Source organism: Polypterus senegalus, chromosome 1 (assembly GCF_016835505.1).
Source record: "Polypterus senegalus isolate Bchr_013 chromosome 1, ASM1683550v1, whole genome shotgun sequence".
In the NCBI taxonomy this organism is placed as follows: Eukaryota; Metazoa; Chordata; class Cladistia; order Polypteriformes; family Polypteridae; genus Polypterus; species Polypterus senegalus.
In genome coordinates, this window is record NC_053154.1 from 171,994,051 (window position 1) to 172,016,808 (window position 22,758).

The 22,758-nt window shown below is 38.7% G+C and overlaps 1 protein-coding gene across 2 annotated transcripts in view; it reads left to right on the forward strand.

Moving 5' to 3' along the window:
* Positions 1-22,758, forward strand: part of crocc2 (ciliary rootlet coiled-coil, rootletin family member 2) — a 232,484-nt gene that overhangs the window by 125,183 nt on the left and 84,543 nt on the right. For both annotated transcript variants that reach the window (XM_039763044.1, XM_039763051.1), the window contains exons 9-14: positions 5,223-5,426; positions 7,717-7,813; positions 11,002-11,091; positions 14,290-14,505; positions 20,823-21,022; positions 21,830-22,012. In XM_039763044.1, the coding sequence (XP_039618978.1) occupies positions 5,223-5,426; positions 7,717-7,813; positions 11,002-11,091; positions 14,290-14,505; positions 20,823-21,022; positions 21,830-22,012 (990 nt within the window). The remainder of the gene's footprint in view (positions 1-5,222; positions 5,427-7,716; positions 7,814-11,001; positions 11,092-14,289; positions 14,506-20,822; positions 21,023-21,829; positions 22,013-22,758) is intronic.

Sequence of the window (22,758 nt, forward strand, 5' to 3'; positions counted from 1 at the left end):
CCATAACTGGTTATAACAGAAAATTAAGACAAGGTTTTAATAAAAGCAACAAACACTGAGAAGTAAATAGTAACATAATACCACTGCACAACCTAACCATGCCATTTTTTTAGAAAGATAATACTTTTTCCTATCTGTCTTTATATTGGCTTAGCTTTTCAGGGAAATGAGAATTTGGTTTAATTAGAAAATGAGGGGCCATTATGTAAAATTGCAAGAAAATGTTGTTTTTTTTTGGTTGAAACAAATGTCAGGCACTTATCTGCACAGAAAACATTTCTAGGTTTTGCTATGTTATAATATATACTACACCATGTCACTGTCTGTCGACTGAAAAAAGTCATTAGCTGAAAAGTCACTGCTAATTAGTCATTAGCAGTCATAGTTCTTTATCTTATTGACATAAAGAACAATAAAGATCATAATTTACACATTTATTTCTTCAGCTTTGTTTTCTGAAGGGTGTCATGAAAAGTTAAATGCAGCAGCCATCTCAGGAGATACAAAAAATTTCACAGCATGCAGATCACCAAAGAAGAATCAGACATCCAGAATATTAAATAAATCATTTCAAGTATCTTCACAGCAACAGTCAACAACATAGGATCACAAGTGACAGATGTGTCCCTGCCAACAAGTTATTTTAGTTCACCATGGAATAAGTTAGCTTGTGTTTTTTTTAGTAAAATAATCTGAGCTGGGTGGACTCCAATTGAGCACAGTACGTGCACTCGTGTTCTTAAAAGTCTTTTAATGGTCAGAAAAGCTGTAGTTTCCAAATTTTAACTGTTGAGTAAATGTATCCAATGCCTAACCTATAGAAGCAGTTTATTCATGGAGTATGGAGACCTCCTAGATTTCTAGATGCTTAGTTCTTGGATTCCCAGTGAATGTACTGAAACTGATCTATTTTTCTAACAGCTTATTGATTGTGCTGATACATTAAACTAACAAGTGCTTATATTAAGCTACTTACGTTAGGACATGACTTGGGAAAATCTACTCATTTTTCTCTGCTGGAAATGATTAGCAGCTCTTTATTGGTGCAAAACGAACAGCTGCAGAGGAGTTTAAGAATTTCAGGATTTTCTTCATTATCCTCAATGCGTGCATAGAAAATCCAGAGTGTGTGGGGGTGTGAGTGGATTCAGGAGGCCAATGGATAGGGACTCATATACACAGAAGGGTGTTGCAAGTTTGTGTGGAATTGTATTAACATGTCCCTTTTGTACAGTGTTTAACTGTTGAGTTTGTAAATTAGTCTCATAAGTAAGCAATTATTCAGTTATTGATTTGCTTATTTTTATAATAAGAGTCACGGGGGATGGAACCTACCTGAGTAGATTTTGGACCCTTTTAATCGGTTGGAGCAGGGAATATAGGGAGTCTTAAAAGCACACTGAAGTGGCGGCACAGGGTGATGGTTATGTTGAAACTACTATGGATGTTTTGTGTGACACTCTCACTAAATCGGTCCATCTACACCGGGTTGGATCCAACATAAATATAATTTCATATCACCTTCTCTATGAGCCGATTCTTTTGAAAAGTTCAGTCAGGAATAGGATGATCCCCTTATTAAGATTATACTTTCCATATATATAGGGGTTTGTATATTTTTGCAGCTGTATGCCAGCTCTCTCAGACTTGGGCAAATTTGTTGGTATCCTTCCATGAAAAACAAAGAACCCACAATTGTCTCTGAAATAACTTGAAACTGACAAAAGTAATTAGCACCCATCATTATTTACTCCGCATTTAACAAAAATCAGACTTTGCTTTAGAGTTTTGTTTCAACAGAATATTTTAAATAATAATACTAATGAAAATGACATGAACAAAAATAATGGGACCCTTAATCTAATATTTTGTTGCATAACCTTTAATGGCAATCACCCCCCAAAAAAACAATCCCTGTAGCTCTCAATGAGACTTCTGTACCTGTCAAAAGGTAGTTTGACTCACTGTTCCTGAGCAAACTGCTCCAGCGGGGTCAGGTTTGAGGTGGAACTCCTGACTGAATGTTTCAGTTCTTTTCTTCGATTTTCAATAGGATTCAAATCAAGGTTCACAGAAGGCCACTTCAGAATAGTCCAATGTTTTTTTCTTAGTCATTCTTGGTTGCTTTTAGCTGCGTGTTTTGGGTTATTATCCTATTGGAGAATTAATGATCTGCGACTGAGACAGAGCTCTCTTCCCTACAGAATGTCTTGATATTCTTGGAATTTCATTGTGCCCAGCACAGACTCAAGGCACCCCATACCAGATACAGCAAAGCAGCCCCATAACTGGCTCTCCTCTGTCTCGCACTAGGTATAGTGTTCTTTTGTTTTAAAGCTTAACTTTTTTCATCTTAGGAAATAGAGATAATGTGACTTGCCAAAAAATTCCAGTGTTGTCTCATCTTCCAAATGACATTCTCTAAGAAGCATTGTGATTTGTCAATATGCATTTAGCAAATTCCAGTCTGGCATTTTATGGAGTGGATTCCACCTGAGTCTTCTACCAGTGAGCCCATTGACACTCAAAAAGCAACAGATGGTAGGGTAAGACACTGATAGACACTGATCTTGGAATTCAGCATCTCTTTGAAAGTGGTCTTTAGTTTTTTGTCTACCATTCTCACAATGCTTCTGAGATGACTTTAGAGCCTTTGCCTTTAACATGTTTGTTTATCATTTCCTTTCTGATCTCCTCAGACAACTCCGTCTTTTGCTTTCTCTGGCCCATTTTCAGTGTGTGACACACAATGATACCAAACAGCAAAGTGACTGCTTTTCTCCATTTAAGTAGGCTGAATTACACGATTGGAGACACGTGTGATACAAATTAAGGAAAACAGCTAATCACTCAAATGTAATTATTTATGATCTCTTCTAGGGGTACCAACAAATGTGTCCAGTCATTTTAGAATATCTTTGTAGAATAAGCAATACCTTTTCACACTTGCTTTTCTTACTTGATGACATATCAAAGGCCTGCAGGTATACATGGGAAAATTGCTTTTGATTTAATCACTTTTTCAGTAGACAACAGACATAGACATTTTTCAAAGGGCTGTAAGGGTACCAGAAAATTTGTTCATGGCAGTAAGTCTCATCCAAAAAGAATATAAATCACCTTAGACACAGGTTGGTTCCATGTTCATGCACTTGGTCCATGGGTGTATGCCCTACGAAGCCACACAAAAATGTTGCTGGTGTAGGAAATAAGGTCCTCGATTTTGATGATATGATTTTCACATAGTATGACTTTCTGTTATGGACTTACTATACTGTACTATACTTTTTGATGGTCTTATCCCTTTTTATTCTCATTTTGCATTTAATACTTTTAATCAATTTTGTGATGTTTGCTCTGTTATTTTGTTTGCTTCTGTTTTTGACACCATTTTGTGTATTTGTGGCTATCGTGATCACTTCAGTTTCATGTAGCTGTCACGTGATTGTCATGCTTATTGCAATGTGACATTCCCTATATTATGCAGCATTGTATGATTCTCAGTGTCCAAATTTCTGGGCAAAATCAGAACACTTTCTTTCATGACTAGCGGGTTTACCTATCCTGTTGTAGTCAAGACTTTCAAGACTTTGGACTTTGAAATGCAATGCTTTTAATCTATGTTTTTTGACTTACACATAGCTTCTGATACACATTTTTCCTTTCATTTCCCAGTTCTTTATAATAAACAACTGCCACCATTTTCCCTCTGGCACAATACACTTGTTTTTTTTTTTGTATGTTAGATATAGATTTTAATGACTTAAATATATGTGTTGGTCAGTGTTTTATGGGCCACTGACTATGATCACCCTTGCATAAGATTATGAAGAAAAAAGAATTTTGTGTTTTTTGGTCCAACAGAGTGACTATCTATGGATCCTGCTTCATCACCATTCCTTGCTCTGAGCATAATGAGGCTGTTGAAGTCATAAAGAAAGAAAAATAAATAAAAGATCGCTCATCAAATTTGCACCCCTAGATCACAAATATTATTTGTATGGATCAAACAGAGCACTCAATTTTTGTTGTTCCAGCTTCCATTACCCTGAGGAGTAGGCTTCATTGGATAGACTTCAGCAACTCGAGAGACATGCTCAGATTCTCCTGTAAATCACCTAAAATACAGTGCAGGTCTGGCACTGCCTGCCTCTTCTGCTGTACCATTCACTTTGCTTTGGCAGCGTTGCTTAAAGTTTAATGTATTCAGAATCTTTGTGCATCTACAGAGTTAGCAGGATGTTTTTGGACTTTTGTAGATAAGCTTTAAGGTTTGAGCTGTCATATGTAAGCCAGTGGTCCTCTCATACACTTTACCTGACAGCAACATCCAGGTATAAGGTGAATGACTTACATTTTATTCATTGCTATCTGTGTTTTATGTTTTCTTTATGTTGCTCTGTTGTAATGTTGTCAAGGCTGTTATATTTTTACTAGTTCTATTTGCTTGTTTTAGTGAGGGAAAGCATATGTCAAATAAATCAAATGAAATTAAAGTAAAATTAAATAGTCTGTGATACAAGCCAGTTTTGGAACTTTGTCCCTATCCGAACCTATGGCAAAGCATTATCGGCAGTATCCTAAGGGATAAGATTGACAGAACATATAGAAGTTATGTTTCATTGTATGGCTGATGACTTAGCGTGGCAAGACAATTCCAGTGTAAAACTGGGCCAAGTAGGGACTGCAATTTACAATGATACCACTGTAGTGTAGGACAGCAATTAGATTATAAGAATGTCCAGATAGGGGGTGAACTGGCAATGATGTTATTGCCAAGTTACAATATGCAAACATAGATAGGGGACAGTATGCCCCAATATTGTTTATGGAGTTCTTAGCAAGTGTTTCCTGGAGCGTCAATGTAAATCCAGAAACTGGGGAGTGATCGGAATCATCTTTGATTATCACCATGCTCTTAGGTGTTAGCAAGGAGGCATTGATACTCAGAGAAGCTATGAGAGCCAAGATATGGTTCAGCTATTTTGTCAAAGTTAAAGTACCCTCTGAGTCCCCACAAGAAGCTGTGGTGTCTTTTAAGATTAACGTAAGCCTTGTCTCTTCTTTTTGAGCTCAATGTTAAAGTATAAAATTGATTTTATCACGTTCAATTTTTAGAAGTATTTGTATTTAATTTTCATTATTGTAATGTGATATTTTTCTTCATGTGATTTCATTGTTTGAAGTTCTTCATGTTTAACACAGTACGTGTCACTTTGCAGGAGCCTTTCAGAGATTCGTTCAGACTCTACTCGGGTAGCTCGTCGCCTGCAAACCGCCTGTCTGAACCTGCAGTCAAATCTAACAGAGAAGATTGTTCCAGGCCAGGACATAGCACTGATTGAGCAACAGCTTAAAGATAAACTGAAGGAAGCCATGCAGTTGCAGAGCCGCTGGGATAGTGAGAAGGTTGAGCTCAATAGCAGGTATTTCAAATAACACTGGTTAACTTTCATAATTTCATTAACACACTATCTATATTGTTAAGTGTAATAAAATATAACATTTTTGGGGATGTTACCTGATGTCATGCTTTAGCCATTTAACTGACTTTGTTGTCTACCCACCACTGTCACCTTTCTAATTTCCAGTGTTGTAGTGGTGGTTTGCCTGAAAACACTGTAGTACTAAAACATTATAAACTCTATTTTAAGATTTATAGTTAATTTATAAACATTTCATAATACCAGTGTAACTACGGTGTCACCATTAAATCCTTCATAATCTACTCCTTGAATCAATCATTAATTGGTTAATGTTACTTAAACTGACTTAAACACCACAGATCTTAACGATAGATAAAGGTCACCAGATAGAGCACATCAAATTCACCTTTCTTCAGTTCTGTGGAAATTTAACCTACTAATATTTATTAACAATATTGTTTTCATTCACACCTGTTGACACCATTCAATAACCTGTAGCTAAAGAACAAAACCAAACATCAAATTAACAAATACACAGACTGGATACACTTCCACTGTCTTCCTAAGTTAGTAGATGGCATCAGATTTTCAGATGTGATATTTGTCTGTGCAATATTGTACAACATTGCTGTTAGAGCAAGTGTACTCTCACTTAATGAAGAGTATGATGAAGAAGAGACAGAGGTTGGAAAGTTAGGCAGTCAATCAGACTACCTTTTTACATAACCATTTTGTTCTGTTCATTGATTTTTTTGTTGGAATACCTTGTGTGCAGTTCATTGCTCCTGTGTTCTTCCCCTGAGGAAAGAGAAAATGTTGTTATCTACCCACCTCCTGTTCTGGCAATTTCTCTCTTTAATTCCACTGATTTTCTTCTTGCCATTGTGTTGTACTTTGTGATGTCTCATTCTCTTCTCTATGTCATTCCAATTTTGCTTCTTTTTATTTTTGGAAAAGCTGCAGCATGCCTTAGTAAGCAAACAGTTTGTCATTATCTCATCATTTTATCCAGTGTGTCCATATTCTTTGACATTGTCTTAGAAACAATAGGTTTCCACTTTTCTTCTGTTTTATGTGTTTTAATTAATCATTTAGCATGTTATAATGTCATTTTTTGTTTTATATTACATCTCACAAGTTTGTATCTTCCACAGAAGTACCAAATATCACACCAATAAACTATAAATATTGTTGGTTGATTGGTTTTTAATCAACTTGAGATGCTTTGCTTTGCTGAGCGATTTCAGCAGCAATTTCAACAAAGAAGTGTTTTATGTTCACACATAACATGTACAGTTAAGAGGGATTTTTGGGAACACTCAAAAAAATAGCATTACCATTATATTAAGTTGCTCATTGGTCACTAGGATTTGGAATTTTGAGGAAACTCATCCCAGATTGGTAAACACCTAGACAAGACCAAACCAAAAGTTTTAGGATTCCAAGAAGATTTCATAGTTTAATAGAGAGTAGGCAAGAAAGACAAAAATGAAAAACAATGCTTGTCTGATGTGGTTGAAAAGTCATCTTTTCTTTCATGGTCTTCTCCAAGTCCATGTCTCCCACATTTTTAGACTTGCAAATTTAGTTGGAGGATTTTTTTTATTTTTTTGACAGACAGCAGGGGTGGGTAAAAATGAGAATTTGCCACATGGTTCTGGTGATGATATATTTTTCTTTTCATTAGGGAGAGAATGGACAGTTACATGTGCCTTCCTAATGACAGACCTCTACTTTTTTAGGTTCCATTTAACACTTCTCATGACAAACATCTTAAGTACATTGCAAAGTCTGAAGGCAACTACTGAGATTTAATCTCAGTTTTAGGTATCTCATTTGGCTTTCTAACATAGTCCTTTAAAAAATCACTTCTTACCAGTTATATGAACCAAACCTTCCTTTATGACTATGACTCAATCTTGTCTTAGAAAAATTGTCTTTCCAATTGTGATTCAAGTTACTGTACACTATAAATACTATCATACTTTAAGACACAAATACTATCAGTGCTTAGTAAACTGAAGGTCCAAAGCATAAAAGCAGATAACTGAATAGTAGATTTACTGAGCAGGGAAATATTAATTTAAAAGTGCCAGCAAGCAAAATTATAGACTGTGTCTTAAAAAGGGGTGGACATTTTTGAAGTTTTCAGCATGGTAGGGTATTTTTTTTATTTAATCGCAGAAATAAGAGGTGTAACATACATAAAATTTATTTGTTGATGTTCAATTTCAGATTTCTTTACCTAAGACTTTATCTAAAATTAAAAGTTCATGCATTTTCCCCTTAGAATCCTAGAATTAACAGACATGGTGAAACACCTAAGGCTCCAAGTTTCTGAGAAGGAGGCTGACATATTAACTTTACAGGAAACGGTTGAAAAATTGGTAAGTACATTATGTTTTCTACGTAAGTTGATATTTTTTTCAATAGTCCAGTTCTTGTCAAATTTCTTAGCATCCCATTCATATGTCACATAATCTGTTTTGGTAAACATTTGATTAATGGAAACCATACAGTAATTCACTACTGTAATAAGCAAAGTGGGCAAGTCTTTTTTGGCAAAAGACAGCAACAAAGACACATGAAGAAAGGAAAAACTGGAAGAATTTGTCTTGGAACATAAAGGTGGCATGTAAGATTTAAGAGTTCTTGTATAAAGACTAGTGACAAAAGGTACACCTCTCCTTGAGCCCAAAACAGAGTTGTAATAGATATGAGACCTTATGTCACAAATATAATTAAGTCTACCATGGCAAGTGACCAAGATAGACTCATATTTTCAAAGCCAGTCTGAAAATGTAATTTGATTGGCCAAGATATTATGCAATGTTGTAGAAAAGATCCTCAGTCCACAAAAATGAAAAAAATGTACTGTTGCAAGATGAGAGCCCACTCAGAAGCTGGAATAGCCAAGATATTACCTGTCCTGGAGAATCATAGGCCCTAGCAAATCATTCATAGGATTTAATAGTTTATAAGACATGAACTAGGGACTGTTATGATTTGTCATCTCCAAAAATATAAAAAGGGTACATGTTTTACAAACAAAACAAAACACACAGGTCTGAATCAAAAGAATAGGTCTTACCCGTCTGAAGTAGTCTAACCTCAACATCAATAGGCAGGCTTATTACCTGCACAGGCCCAAAAATGCGAATGAGGCTTCTAATGTCCAATAGTCCACAGAAATGGGAACAGGACAAACTGTAAAATCTCTGGCACAGCAAAAACAAACAAATGTCCTTAAATATTTGTAAAGTTTTATGCAAAGTATCAAAAATATATAAACAAGGAAAAGCAGCAAAAAAGGTTTGCTTAAAAAGCAAAACCCAAGAGTAAACAAACAAAGTGCAGAAAGCAAAACTGGTATGTTATACAAATCCAAGAAGTTAAAAATCCAGTGTTCTGACAACAAGAAATGGTGTAGACCGGTTAGGAGCAAGTGGACTGGGAGATGAAACAAAAGACTTAACCACGCAAACCAGGAAACAAAACTATTTGACTTAAAGGCAAGTAGAGAAGCAAAAATCAAAGTCAAAAGAAAAGCACTACTATTAGTTTGCCAGAATTTCACTATAGAGTCAAACAGTGCTGTTACAAGATATCCATAATCTTAGACAACAAGTCCCTAAAAATGTCAGCTTATACAAAGTCGTGCCAATGATGTCAAGTAGTTTGTGACTTCTGGTGACACGCCTCCTAGCAACAACTACAGCGTGGTCTACAAAAAAGTGGCCCGTCTCCACCAAGATGACTGCATTATGTGGTGAAGAGAAAAATTATCAAATTTGGTATTCACATTTACAGAAGATGCTGAAGGTAATATCCTTGTACATCAATACATCTCTACAAGTCTGACGACACAAACACAACTACCTATTGGTCAGCAGACAAGACAGGAGTAATCTTGGTGGAGGCGGGCCATTTTTTTGTGGGCCACCCTGTATAATTAAATGGCCCTGACTTCTTAGGTTACACATTCTGGAGAGAGGGCAAAGAACAAAGAAAATAAAACACATATGTTAACATAATACAAAATTTGAAAAGTATAAATAAATAATCACATTGAAAAATATTGAAAAATAGCATACAGACAGAACAAAACATAAAACAAAATTAATTACAAAGGAGGCACCCAAAAATTCCAAGAATTGTTAAAAAAAAATTGTATAACAAAGCATACAAGCATAGTTACCTTCAAAATACTCTCCTGAAGATGTATTGCCCTTCTCTCAGCATTTCTCCCATTTCTGTTAACATTTCCTTTACTCGTGTTTTGTTACCGTGTCTACAGCCTCTTGAGGTCTTTCCTGTATTAATTCCATATTAACAAGTCCTCATCCCTTCAGTCTCAATTTTAATTTTGGGAACAAAATGAATTCTCATAGAACGAGATCTGGTGAATACCAGTGATAAAACGCAACAACTTTGACCGTGTGTGTAGGTCCTTTGTCAGGGTACAAAATGCAGGTTTGCATGCACACTGGTCTGGACGTATTTTTTCCTGATCTTTCACCATGGACACCTCAGCACTTCAATGTAATGTCACTGATTAACAATCTGTCCACAAGGAACAAACCTTTTATGAACAAGTCAGTCAATGTTGACAAACACAATTGTCTCTTGAAGATCTGCCTTGGTGGGTTGGAGAAGAAATTTGCCAAAATAACTTATGTGATTGTAGAATAAATAGCAGAAATATGTACTTGATCAACTCAGCACAATGCCACTCAGTTGACTGATTAACCACACTTGTAGGCACATGGTACCTACAGGCATATTGGTAAATACACCCTACTCCTGTGCTATTGACTGATTCAGAGAATTTTTGGGTCCTCCTTCACAATATGAAGATATTTGTGAAAAAAAGAGCACAGAAATTAAATAAACAGAAAGATCTTTAAACCAGAGAAACATAAACATTCAAGGAGAAGCAAAATGTATGAAATGATTTGCTTTGGAACTTCTAGCAGCAAAAGTAAAGCTGTATAGCTTGTTTATAAAATAAGTCTCATGTATGGCTATTGTAATTATATCTCCAGTCTGTTCTTATTAAACCCAAGTTTGAGTAAAACCATTGATGCTAACATAATGTGGTTTACTAATTATGTGACTCTAACAGGTACATATAAATGGTTACACAAGTGCAGTTAGTTGGCAGAGTAGGTGGAGAAACAGCCAAACAGATCAATGTCAGGAAAGAAACATTAAATACATTATGAAAGTAAGATGGGGTATTTGAGCATTTACTGTTGTTTAACTAGGTTTGTCCAAGGATGCACTCATCACACCACTAATATACCTTTTTTCATGCATTATCTGATTTGATGTGTATTTTCTGGAAATGCACTTTAAAAAATATTTAATTCACTTAATTATCAATTCACTCAAGATTTAACTTTTACATAGCTGTACAACTACAATATAAACTGCATTTCATGAAAGAGGACTTATGTATTAATCAAATGTAACAGTTTGTCTTCAGTCCCTTATAAATATACAGTAAGATTTACTGTACTTAAAGGCCAAATGAGTGGTTATTGCAAACGTATTCTTTGATGCCTATCTACAGGAAGCTGGCAAGTTTCAGGACTCCTCCGAGATTGAGACGCTCAGATGTGAGACAGAAAATTTAAATCAGATTATCCACAATATTACTCAGGTAGGTTTAACATACTGTTGGTCCTAATGCTTAAATTCTATTAGAAAGATGACATGTTTTATAATCTGCAGCCGGGCTGCCTTCATTTTTAACACTGTAATTTCAGACAATGTGTTTTTTGACAGAGAATTAACTTGCTGCAGTAGTGACCAGGGATAAACATCTCTAATATAAATCAATGATTATTTCACATTCAGTATTATATTCACCTTACTGCTCTTAGGGTTATCTTCATTTGGCAACAGCTGTCAAAGCTGGGTCTGAACGTCATCCCTTGATACTACCTACCTTCCACCAAGCTGACCCAATGCCTTTCTTTTGATCATGCATATTTGAGTAACTTCCTCAATAAATGTAATTTCAAGGCAGTAACATAATAGGCAGTGGTGTGTCTTTAAGCAGAACTCAAACTGTAACTCCTAACTCAATGCATTCTTTGTGCTTTTGCTTTAGTTAAGATCTATCAAATTTAAGATTGCCCAATTTGTGCTTTTGATACTGTTGAATTCCTGATTTCGTCTTCCAATGAACATGAAGTTCACCATTTTTTAGTAAATTTTGCCTTGTGTATAATTAAATTGGCAGTGAGGATCAAAAGCCAGTTATGCATGTTTACACCATTACAAATTATTTTTTACTTTGCTTTGTCTTCCTTCATTTTGGTCCTCTGTCCCAAAGGCTCTGAGATTTGCTCATCATTATTCTAGCATACTAGCAAACAGTTAACAAGTGTGAATTGTGAAAAAACATAAAAGGAATCATGCAGAGCAAGCTAGATTGTTAATGAAGAAAAGCAGCATGTTGGACAACACCAGTACACAAATCATGACTAGTGATTTGCAAAACAGTAAAGTTTAGTTTTGTGTACACTTCTGTGAAATTAATGATGCATTAGGCCAGCAGCCATACCATTTGAACTTCAGAAGAGATATTCCACCTGAAGCTAAGCATGTTTGGCCCGACCAGTACTTGGATGGGAGCCAATCTAGGAAAAAGCTTGGGTTGTTGCTGGAAGAGGTGTTTGAAAGTCCAACAGGGAGTGCTTGCAGAAATGGGGACACTGTGCTGTAAGATAATGGTGCAGTCCTTCCGGACGTGAAACCGAAGTCCTGACTCTCTGTGGTCATTAAAGATCCATCATAAAGAGTAGGTGTCCAGGCTGAATTATTTACTATTGCCTAGTCATTCTGACCCCTAATCATCCCCTGTCCCTAATTGGCTAACTATATCTCTCACCACTTCACCAACTAATACCTCATGTGTGCTGAGCATACTGGGTCAGAATGGCTGTTGTTGCAACATCCAGGTGGATAGTACACATTGATGGTGGTTGAAGTGGCACCCCACTCTCTAGGTAAGGTGCTTTGAGTAGTGAGGAAAGCACTATATAAATGTATATTATTATTGTTTTTACAATGACAAAATATGAAACTAAATAAAAAGAGTTTTTTTTAATTTTTTTTAGCATAAATATACAGGAATAATGCTCCCTAATGTCCAGTTCACCTGATGTTTTTTTTTTTTTAAATGCTTGCTTATTACATGTAATCTGAAGCACAACAGTCAAAACAATTCTATTTTATGACTGACAATGGTGGTGCACATTGCGTTTCCTAAAAATATGACATGCTGTATATTTTCCACAGGCAGACATACCAAAATGCACCTTATGCAAATCTGAAATTACAAACTTTCCTGTTTCTTGATTCCTGCAGATGATGCTCAGGATATCCACGCTGTAAGTGCTGTTGAGATTTGAGCATCATTTGGCCTCTGATTATTATTTCAAAGATTATCATCATTATTGGCAAAGCAGGTATCATACTACAAGAACAATCAGAGCACAGCCTCTTTGCTTAACAAAATATCTACACGTGACATGAAATGAGTCCAGTGATTTTTTTCTTTTTTTTGTTTTGCTAGAGATCCTTATTAAAACAGTAAATGACATGCAGAGACATGTGGAAGTAATGCAAAAAAAAAAACTCTTTTAGACATGGCCTAAACATTTTTCTTCCTATATCAATGGCATGAATTTTGCAAGCCAGAAAACATAATTTGTTTTGCAATTTGTTTATGTTTTGTTTTCACTGCAACTTCAATTTTGTTTTGGGCATCACCAGTCATGGCTGATGCTATGTTGGATTCAAATTGTTGTGATCATTCCAAAATAGGAAGGACAAAACTGCCAATAACGATTCTCAAGAATGCTATCCTTCCTCAAAGACCAAAAAGTGAGCTGAAGAACATAACAGTTTGCTGAGGCATCCAGGAACCCTTTTATTTCCATCAGGCAAGCTATAACAGCTGAAAGCAACTGATCCAATGAAGGCCCTGCCTCAGATTGTTTCAAACTAGATCTAAAGTAGCTATCAATAATCAGTGATTAAGCCCCTATAAGATCCAAACAAGTAATTTGGAGACCGAAAGAAGCAGATATGGTTTGGCATCAGATTCAGTGCTCCTTTTTTGTGACCTTACCCTCAAGGCTGAACAGGAAAAGGACAAATGAGTAAGCTATTGGTGTTATTACAACATCTACACCCCCCAGCCCCTAGCTCCCTATGCTCCCCATAGTAGAACCACATAAGGCTTGCAACAAGTTTACATACATGACAGTATGCATAAATATACTGGTGTGTAACAACATATGAACAGGCATTTTCAGAAAAATGGGTCTCAATGGTATAGGAAACTACCAGCTTTTCTTACCCATATTAGAATGCAATAAACTGACCCATCAACATTTTCTCCCACTGTGATTATTAATCTTTTTTGCTTCTTCTGTGTATTTTTCTTCTTTGTCCTTCAAACACTACTTAATTTGTATGGTTTAGTCAATTGTATTTTTTCCATTTCTCTTCTGTTTCACCATTATGGACTTTATATATTTATACAGTAAATGTGCTCAGCAGAAGCTACTTGTTTTGAGGCAGTTGTTTCTAACTATTTAGAGTAAATCAAGAAAAAGAATCCCTTGATGCCTCTTAATGAGGCCTCTGCTATAACTTATTTTTCAGGTTATCACTAAAGTGTGCTAGAACCTTACACTGTTTTTTGGAAAATCTGCCTTATTATTATTTATTATATTTTTGATTTAAAGGTTGAAGTGCCTATCTTCATTACTATTTAAAGCTATTTTTTATACTTATTCTTCTATGTACACAAATTTCATCTCCTTTTCTCTGTCCTCTTTAGGTAGCGCGTCTTGATTTTGACAGCAGCATGCCTTCAGATGGTAGTGCAGAAATCAGTGAAGTTTCAACGTTTATGCCTCCTCGTCATTCATCTCCTGGTCGTGCACTTTCTCCTACTCGTGCTCGTTCACCCCTCCGTAGTGCTTCCCCAACCTTCAGGGACTCTGCTGTAATGGCTGTCCAGAGTGTTCTACAGAGACGTCAGCTTCAGGTGCAGGTGAGTTTAAAAGACAAATTTATGGACCTTTATTTTTGATGATATTAATATGATTGATTACTAAAGAGGCACAAAGCCTCACAGCAAGTGGGCTGTGATTGATCTCTTGCGCGGTATTTTTGTTTTCTCTTCAGTTGAGGTAGTATTTCCAAGGTTTTCCATAGTCCAAAAAGATAGGGACGAATTGTGTTTGCATTTTCAAATTGATCATTTGTGAGGAACTTCTGCAATGCATTGGTACATGCTCCACTTTTGCTCTATTAATTCCATGACTATTTCACATTAACTTGAAAATGTGCCTTTAGGAAACAGATGAATATTTTTCAGTTATAATATGTGCACCTCCTACTGCTTTTTAGCCATAATAAGCAGATAAATAGGGGGCATTGACATTCCATTACTCCAATCATTTTCAGTTTCTACAAAATAAAGTCTGGGTATGTCCGAGTCCCACACATTCCCTCTTAGTCTTCACTAATAGTTACATTCAGGTAAAGGGATGTTTTTACTGTGAATGATACATGCAAAACTCTTTTATATGTGGTAGAATTTTGCAAAGTAACAATAACATTATATTCACACAAAGCTTAATAGATTTAACACTATTGGTGCTTTTCTCCTTGCAGGTATATTTAAAAATACATCTGAATTTACCTATAACACACTCTAACCTCATGTTCTGTGTTACTTGCAAAACCATCCATCCATCCATCCTCTTCCGCTTATCCGAGATCGGGTCACGGGGGTAACAGCTTGAGCAGAGATGGCCAGACTTCCCTCTCCTCAGCCACTTCTTTTAGCTCATCCGGGTGAATCCCGAGATGTTCCCAGGCCTGGGTCTTCCCCGGGGCCTCCTCCCAGTTGGACGTGCCCGGAACACCTCACCAGGGAGGCATCCAAGAGGCATCCTGATCAGATGCTCGAGCCACCTCATCTGACTCCTCTCGCTGCGGAGGAGCAGCGACTCTTCTCTGAGCCCCTCCCGGATGACTGTGCTTCTTACCTTTCTTTAAGGGAAAGCCCAGACACCCTGTGAAGGATACTCATTTCAGCCGCTTGTATTCGCAATCTCGTCACTACCCACAGCTCATGACCATAGGTGAGGGTAGGAACACAGATCAACTGGTAAATTGAGAGCTTTGCCTTACGGCTCAGCTCCTTTTTCACCACGACAGACCGAAGCAGAGCCCACATCACTGCGGACGCTGCACCGATCCGCCTGTCGATCTCACACTCCATTCTTCTCTCGCTCGTGAACAACACGGCGAGATACTTGAACTCCTCCACTTGGGGCAGGATCTCGCCCACAACCCTGAGAAGGTACACCACCCTTTTTCGGTTGAGGACCATGGTCTCAGATTTGGAGGTGCTGATTCCCATCCCAGCCGCTTCACACTCAGCTGCGAACCGATGCAGAGAGAGCTGAAGAACACAGCCTCATGAAGCTGATATAGCGAGGGATTACTGTATTTGTTGATTTAAACAGTGGTATAAACAACAAAAGGAAGCTGATCAAGTGATATAGCATGTCGGAGAAGCTCGAAAGCTCAAGTTCACAAAGTTTCACAGTGCCTGAAATAAAAAAGAAGTTGTCAGATATCAAAGTCGCCGTGAAAAGGCGAGTTGTAGCTCTCACTATAACATGGCATAAGCACAAAAGCGGGAATGTGCGTATGCACAGAAAAATCCAGATGCAGGAATCTGTGTGTACGCAAACTTCCACGTTCTTCTGCTCCATAAATCCCGATCAGCGTGAAAAGTAACGCACGGGCAAGCGCCTGCTGCCCCACCCCATTTCCTCCCAGAATTATGCCTCTTTGAATATGCAAATCAATATAAATAGCCCTTAAGATCAGCCTTCTGTGAAAAGACAATGGCAAAACCACAAGGAAAAATAGAACAATTTCAGCAAATACCAAGTGAAGGCAAGGAAACATGTACTATTTCTTGGTTTAAACAGAGGTATAAACAAGAAAAGGAAGCTGATCGAGTGACATAGCGTGTCGTAGAAACACGAAAGCTGAAGTTCACAAAGTCGCAAAGTGCCCAAAATAAAAAAGAAGTCGCATATCAAAGTCGCCGTGAAAAGGCGAGTCGTAGCCCACCGTCTGAGTGTCATATGGAAGCTTATTAGGGTACAGAGAAAAGAAAAAAGGCACACAGTGGGGAAAAAGCATGAAATGTCAACTTTAGTCTTAAAATTTCTACTTTAGTCATGTAGTTTATTTTGTCATTAAAGTAGAACATCATAAACTTAATCTTAAAATCGCTTAATTTACTAGTTTCTCAAATCCCATCATAACTAAAGTAGTATGTTAAATTCTTTTTTTGTATTTGATCTTCTATGTGCTCTATGTGTGTGAATCACTATGTGCTTCTTAAACCAGCTTTCTCTTCCTCTGACAGGACACAGAATCCATTACATTCGTGATATTACATCTTTCTGAATAATTAAAATACTGAGATGTATACATGATCTCATTTTCATGATGATAGGAGTTAAAGCATGTAATTAAACATGGGGACATGGTGGCTCAGTAATTGTGCGCGACCTTCGATGAAATAATTTATTGCAGCAGTGCTGTCTCTTTCAAACATACTAACCTCCAATTCCTGTCCTTCCTTTTCTTTCTCCAAATACCCAATCGCCACACAATCAGCTCTGTAATAGACGTTAAGCCATCTGTAAGCTTATAACGTAGATTCTTCAAAACTTTTAAGGAACATTGAAATATCTTCGTAGTACATGTTTAATTATTCTATCCTTCACGCCAGTCCCAGTGAAGCATACAGTGTGAGGCAGGAACAATCCATTAACGGAGCGCCAGATCGTTGCTAGCATAGCGACACTGTGTCCATTAACTATTAACAATATAGATTATTTAAATAAAGTTAAAGTTTTATCTGTATAATATAATAAACATATTTTGCTGCATTTCATCTTAAAAATGATATCGCCATCATATGCAAATACGCTCATTATAAAGTGGCTTAGGTTGTGCAATATTACAACTGTATCGCAAGTTTACAGTGAGGTAATTGTATTTATAAGTACAAACAGTTCTACAAGGAGCACTTGATGGACTGATTGATCACATTTAGAGCTCTTGGGATGAAACTCTTTCTGAAGGTCTGAGGTCCGTACAGTAAAGGTTTTGTAGCGTTTGCTTTGTGAGAAGCAGTTCAAATAGGAAGCATGGCTGAGGTAGCGTGTGTTTGATGTTGTATACCGATAATTCTCTTTCCGATCAGCTGCTCCCAGTGGTGCAGTGAGAGTAATATGGAAAAAGATGATCTGCTGTGGCAAACCCTAACGGGAGCAGCTGAAGAAGAAGAAGAAGGTGCAGTGAGAGTAACAACGCTAAAGCAGCTATGGTATTTAGAATAGTTTGACCATTCTGTGGACCATTATATTGTTACAGGTTAATTACAATCACTTGCATTAAACTAATAAACAATATGTGGTTAATTTTAGTGTATTTATAAAGCTGCGTCAGGGATGTGGATCTGAAAAAGAAACATAAACCACACAGGAACAGTAGCATTGCTTTGACACTGGGTGCCACCAGTCTGCAAAATTGAACGGAGAACTTGCGTACGACAGGGTATGAGGTACCATGGAAATGTGTGTGGCTTTACGCCAAGTTTAGGTTTTATACATCGCGATTTGAACGTGGAAACGTTCTTACGCAACATTTCTGTGCGTACGCAATAGACTTTTCCAGGGAGGCTGAGTAGTGTGATCCCTCTGTAGTTGGAACACACCCTCCGGACCCCCTTCTTAAAGAGGGGGACCACCACTCTAGCCTGCCAATCCATAGGCACTGTCCCTGATATCCATGCGATGTTGCAGAGGCGTGTCATCCAAGACAGTCCTACATCATCCAGAGCCTTGAGGAACTCTTGATGTATCTCATCCACCCCTGGGTTCCTGCCACCAAGGAGTTTTTTGACCACCTCGGTGACCTCAGTCCCAGAGATGGGGGAGCCCACCTCCGAGTTCCCAGGCTCTGCTTCCTCATTGGAAGGCATGTAAGTGGGATTGAGGAGGTCTTCGAAGTACTCCCCTCACCGAACCACAACATCCCGAGTCGAAGTCAGCAGCGCACCATCCCCACCATGTACAGTGTTGACACTTCACTGCTTCCCCCTCCTGAGATGCCGGATGGTGGACCGGCAAATCTCCTCGAAGCCATCCGAAAGTCGTTCTACATGGCCTCCCCAAACTCCTCCCACACCCGAGTTTTTGCCTCAGCAACCACTGAAGCTACATTCCGCTTGGCCTACCGGTGCCTATTAGCTGCCTCCAGAGTCCCACAGGACAAAAGGGTCCTGTAGGACTCCTTCTTCAGCTTGACGGCATCCCTCACCACCGGTGTCCACCAACGGGTTCGGGGATTGCCGCCACGACAGGCACCGACCACCTTACGGCCACAGCTCCGGTCAGCCGCCTCAACAATAGAGGCACGGAACATGGCCCATTCGGACTCAATGTCCCCCACCTCCCTCAAGACGTGATCGAGAGGTGGGAGTTGAAGCTACTTCTGACAGGGGACTTTGCCAGACGTTCCCAGCAGACCCTCACAATACGTTTGGGTCTACCAGGCCTGACCAGCATTCTCCCCCACCATCGAAGCCAACTCGCCACCAGGTGATGATAAGTTGACAGCTCCGCCCCTCTCTTCACCCAAGTGTCCAAGACATGTGACCGCAAGTCTGACGACACGACCACAAAGTTGAACATCAAACTGAGGCCTAGGGTGTCCTGGTGCCAAGTGCACATATGAACACCACTATGCTTGAACATGGTGTTCGTTATGGACAATCTGTGATGAGTACAGAAGTCCAATAGCAAAACACCACTCGGGTTCAGATCGGGGGGGCCATTCCTCCCAATCACACCTTTGCAGGTTTCACTGTCATTGCCCACGTGAGCATTGAAATCTCCCAGTAAAACGAGGGAATCCCCAGAAGGTATGCCCTCTAGCATCCCCTCCAGGGACTCCAAAAAGGGCGGGTACTCCAGACTGCTGTTCGGCGCATACGCATAAACAACAGTTAGGACCCGTCTCCCCACCTGAAAGCGGAGGGAGGCTACCCTCTCATCCACCTGGGTAAACCCCAATGAACAGGCTCCAAGTTGGGGGGCAATAAGTATGCCCACACCCACTCGGCGCCTCTCACCGGGGGCAACTCCAGAGTGGTAGAGAGTCCAGCTCCTCTCAAGGAGATTGGTTCCAGAGTCCAAGCTGTGCGTCGAGGTGAGCCCAACTATATCTAGCCAGAACCTCTCGACCTCATGCACTAGCTCAGGCTGCTTCCCCTTCAGAGAGATGACATTCCACGTCCCAAGAGCCAGCTTCTATAGTCACGGATCGGACCGCCAAGGTCCCTGACTTCGGCCACCACCCAACTCACACTGCACCCGACCTCCTTGGCCCCTCCCATAGGTGGTGAGCCCATGGGAAGGGCGACCCACGTTGCCTCTTCGGGCTGTGCCTGGCCGAGCCCCATCGGTGCCGGCCCGGCCACCATGTGCTCGCCATCGAGCCCCACCTCCAGGGCTGGCTCCAGAGGGAGGCCCCGGTGACCCGTGTCTGGGTGAAGGAAAACGCAGTCCAAAATATTTAGTCTTCATTTTGGTGAACCACTCTTTGTCTCATCCCTCACCCAGGACCAGTTTGCCTTGGGTGACCCTACCAGGGGCATAAAGCCCCGGACAACAGAGCTCCTAGGATCATTGGGACATGCAAACCCCTCCACCACGATAAGGTGCCGGTTTAAGGAGGGGCTTGCAAAACCATTAGTAACTAATAATCATATCAGTGTAAATTAGTATTTGGGTTAGCTCATTTTATGGTTTACATCTATTGTGGAGATGGCATTACAGTTACAAAATGAACTAGGATTGCACTAATTTCTGAATCAAGAGAGAGTGTAAAGACAGACTAGCCAATCTACTTAAAAGATACAAGGGTACAAATGTCAGATGTATTTTCCATAATAATGTAATGCTTGCCAATACTGGATTTTTGCTGATTTAATCACTCTTTTAGGTAACTTGCTTTCCTTAGAACGAACACTAGAATGTGCAATTATAGTAAGCCTGACCTTTTTATAGGCTTACCTGCAGGTGGCACTGAATTTGAATATGGAATGCCTGATCATATTGTTGGTGACTGAGTGCTGTTACCATTCCCAGGCTGGTGTATGATAGTCAACACCATTAAAATTTTAGGAATTACACTTGCTTTAAGATTAAGGTCTTCAATGTAACAACATCATTTCTCATTGCTTTTTCTTTTATCTGACTGAAGGAACTCCGCACTCGTTTGGATGTGGCTCAAGAACAACTAGGGACCCTGCGAAAGCAGCAAGCTGACAGCGATTCAGAAAAGAGATCTCTAGAACAGAAACTGCAACATATGAGACTTGAGTGTCAACAGGTTGAACGATCACTGGAAGAGAGCAAAAGGGATGCACAGCGCTACCGTTCATCAGTTGAGCTCATTGGAAGGTAAGGGGTAGTACATGTTTTTAAATATAAATATGTGCCCACTGAATATGTAATTATAGGTGCCATAAGTAGATCAGCACTTAAATTGCTGCTTTGCGTTGCCTTTTGTGTGATGGTTGTGTATGTTTATGTTTGCTCCCAAAATAAAAAGTGAAGTAGTCAGATGGACTGGAAAAACTAAACTATGCAGTCTGAATGAGGGGGTCATGTGACTGACTAATTCTTGCCTTGCCCCCTTTGTCATATGAATTATCAATTTAAAAAATATTTATTTAGAAAATGAATAAATGCATGCCTGGAAGAATGAATGGATGGATATGTAAAGAGAAACTACTTTATTCAAATCACCATCAACTCCAACTCAGATGGAATTTTTAACTTTCTAATTTATCAATACCCTCACTGCCCAACTGGTTCCAAACTCTATTGAACAAGAAACAAAAATATCATTCTACATGTTTTTTTTTACTTTCTTACATATTCTAATTTTCAAGACTTCCTCAACCCATAGCAGTTCATGTGTGAGTTGCTACAAAGGTGAGGCTTCTGTAGCATTTCACAAACTTTTCACATGGCTACTTTATAGTGAGTAGTGGTACTGCAGTATGGTTTTTATTCATTTTAGTATTGAAAGTTATCTTTGTACAGGGTAATGAAAAAGTTAAAAATGTGTCTTTTTTGCTTATTGGAATAACAGAAGGATTACTTGCTTTGACAAACTTGATGTTTGTTGTGATGTCATTTTGTCTTCTGTGAATAAAGTCATTTTGTGCTCACCTTAATACTCTGATTTTTGTGTTCACTTAGCGAGAAGGGAAATCTGGAGAAACTTATCCAGGGCCTGAACCAACAAATTGATACCTTGCAGGGTGATCTTGACAAGTTAAAATCCATGAACCTTGATCTGCAGCGCCAGCGTGACCACTTGGAGGATCAGAAAGAGGATCTAGAAAGAGAAAAGGAGCACTGTCGGAAGGAGCTAGAACGCAGGTTAGAGAGCATATTACATTTGTGAATAAACTTCAAAATGGAATGAACATATTATGGTAGACTTTAGCTTACTACCCCTGCAATGGACAGCTCTATTTTATAAAATATCAAACTTATTAAACACAATTAGCAGAATTTGATTCAGGTTAAAAGTTGTGATTTGGATTAAAATTTTCATTCCTGAAAGTAAGTAGAGATCCATATTGCGTTAATATTTTAGCTTGTGATCCATCTCCACCATATTAAAGCTTAACATGCCTACAAATTCCCGGAGTTTCTGTTTTCAGAAAAGACTTGGATAAATGTGTTTTGCATTTCTTGTTGTGTTGTGAACTAGGAGTTTCAAAACAGAAAAGCCCCAAAAACAACTTTTGATTTACCATCAAACCCAGACAAGGGTAAACACCTGGGGCCTCATGTATAAACGTTGTGTACACACAGAAATGTTGCATACGCCCATTTCCATGCTCACATTGCGATGTATGACAACTAAACTTGGCATAAAGCCACACACATTCTCATGGCATCTCCCCCACCTTGCGTACGCACATTTCTGCTCTGTTTTGCAAACTGGTAGCACCCAATGTCAAAGCAGTGCTACTGTTCCTGTGTGGTTTCCCATTCTCCCATTCTTTTTTTAGATTCACATCCATGGGTTTTATCAAATACACTGAAATTAACCACATATCGTTTAAAAATTTAAGGCACCTGATTGTACTCAATCTGTAACAATATAATGGTGCATG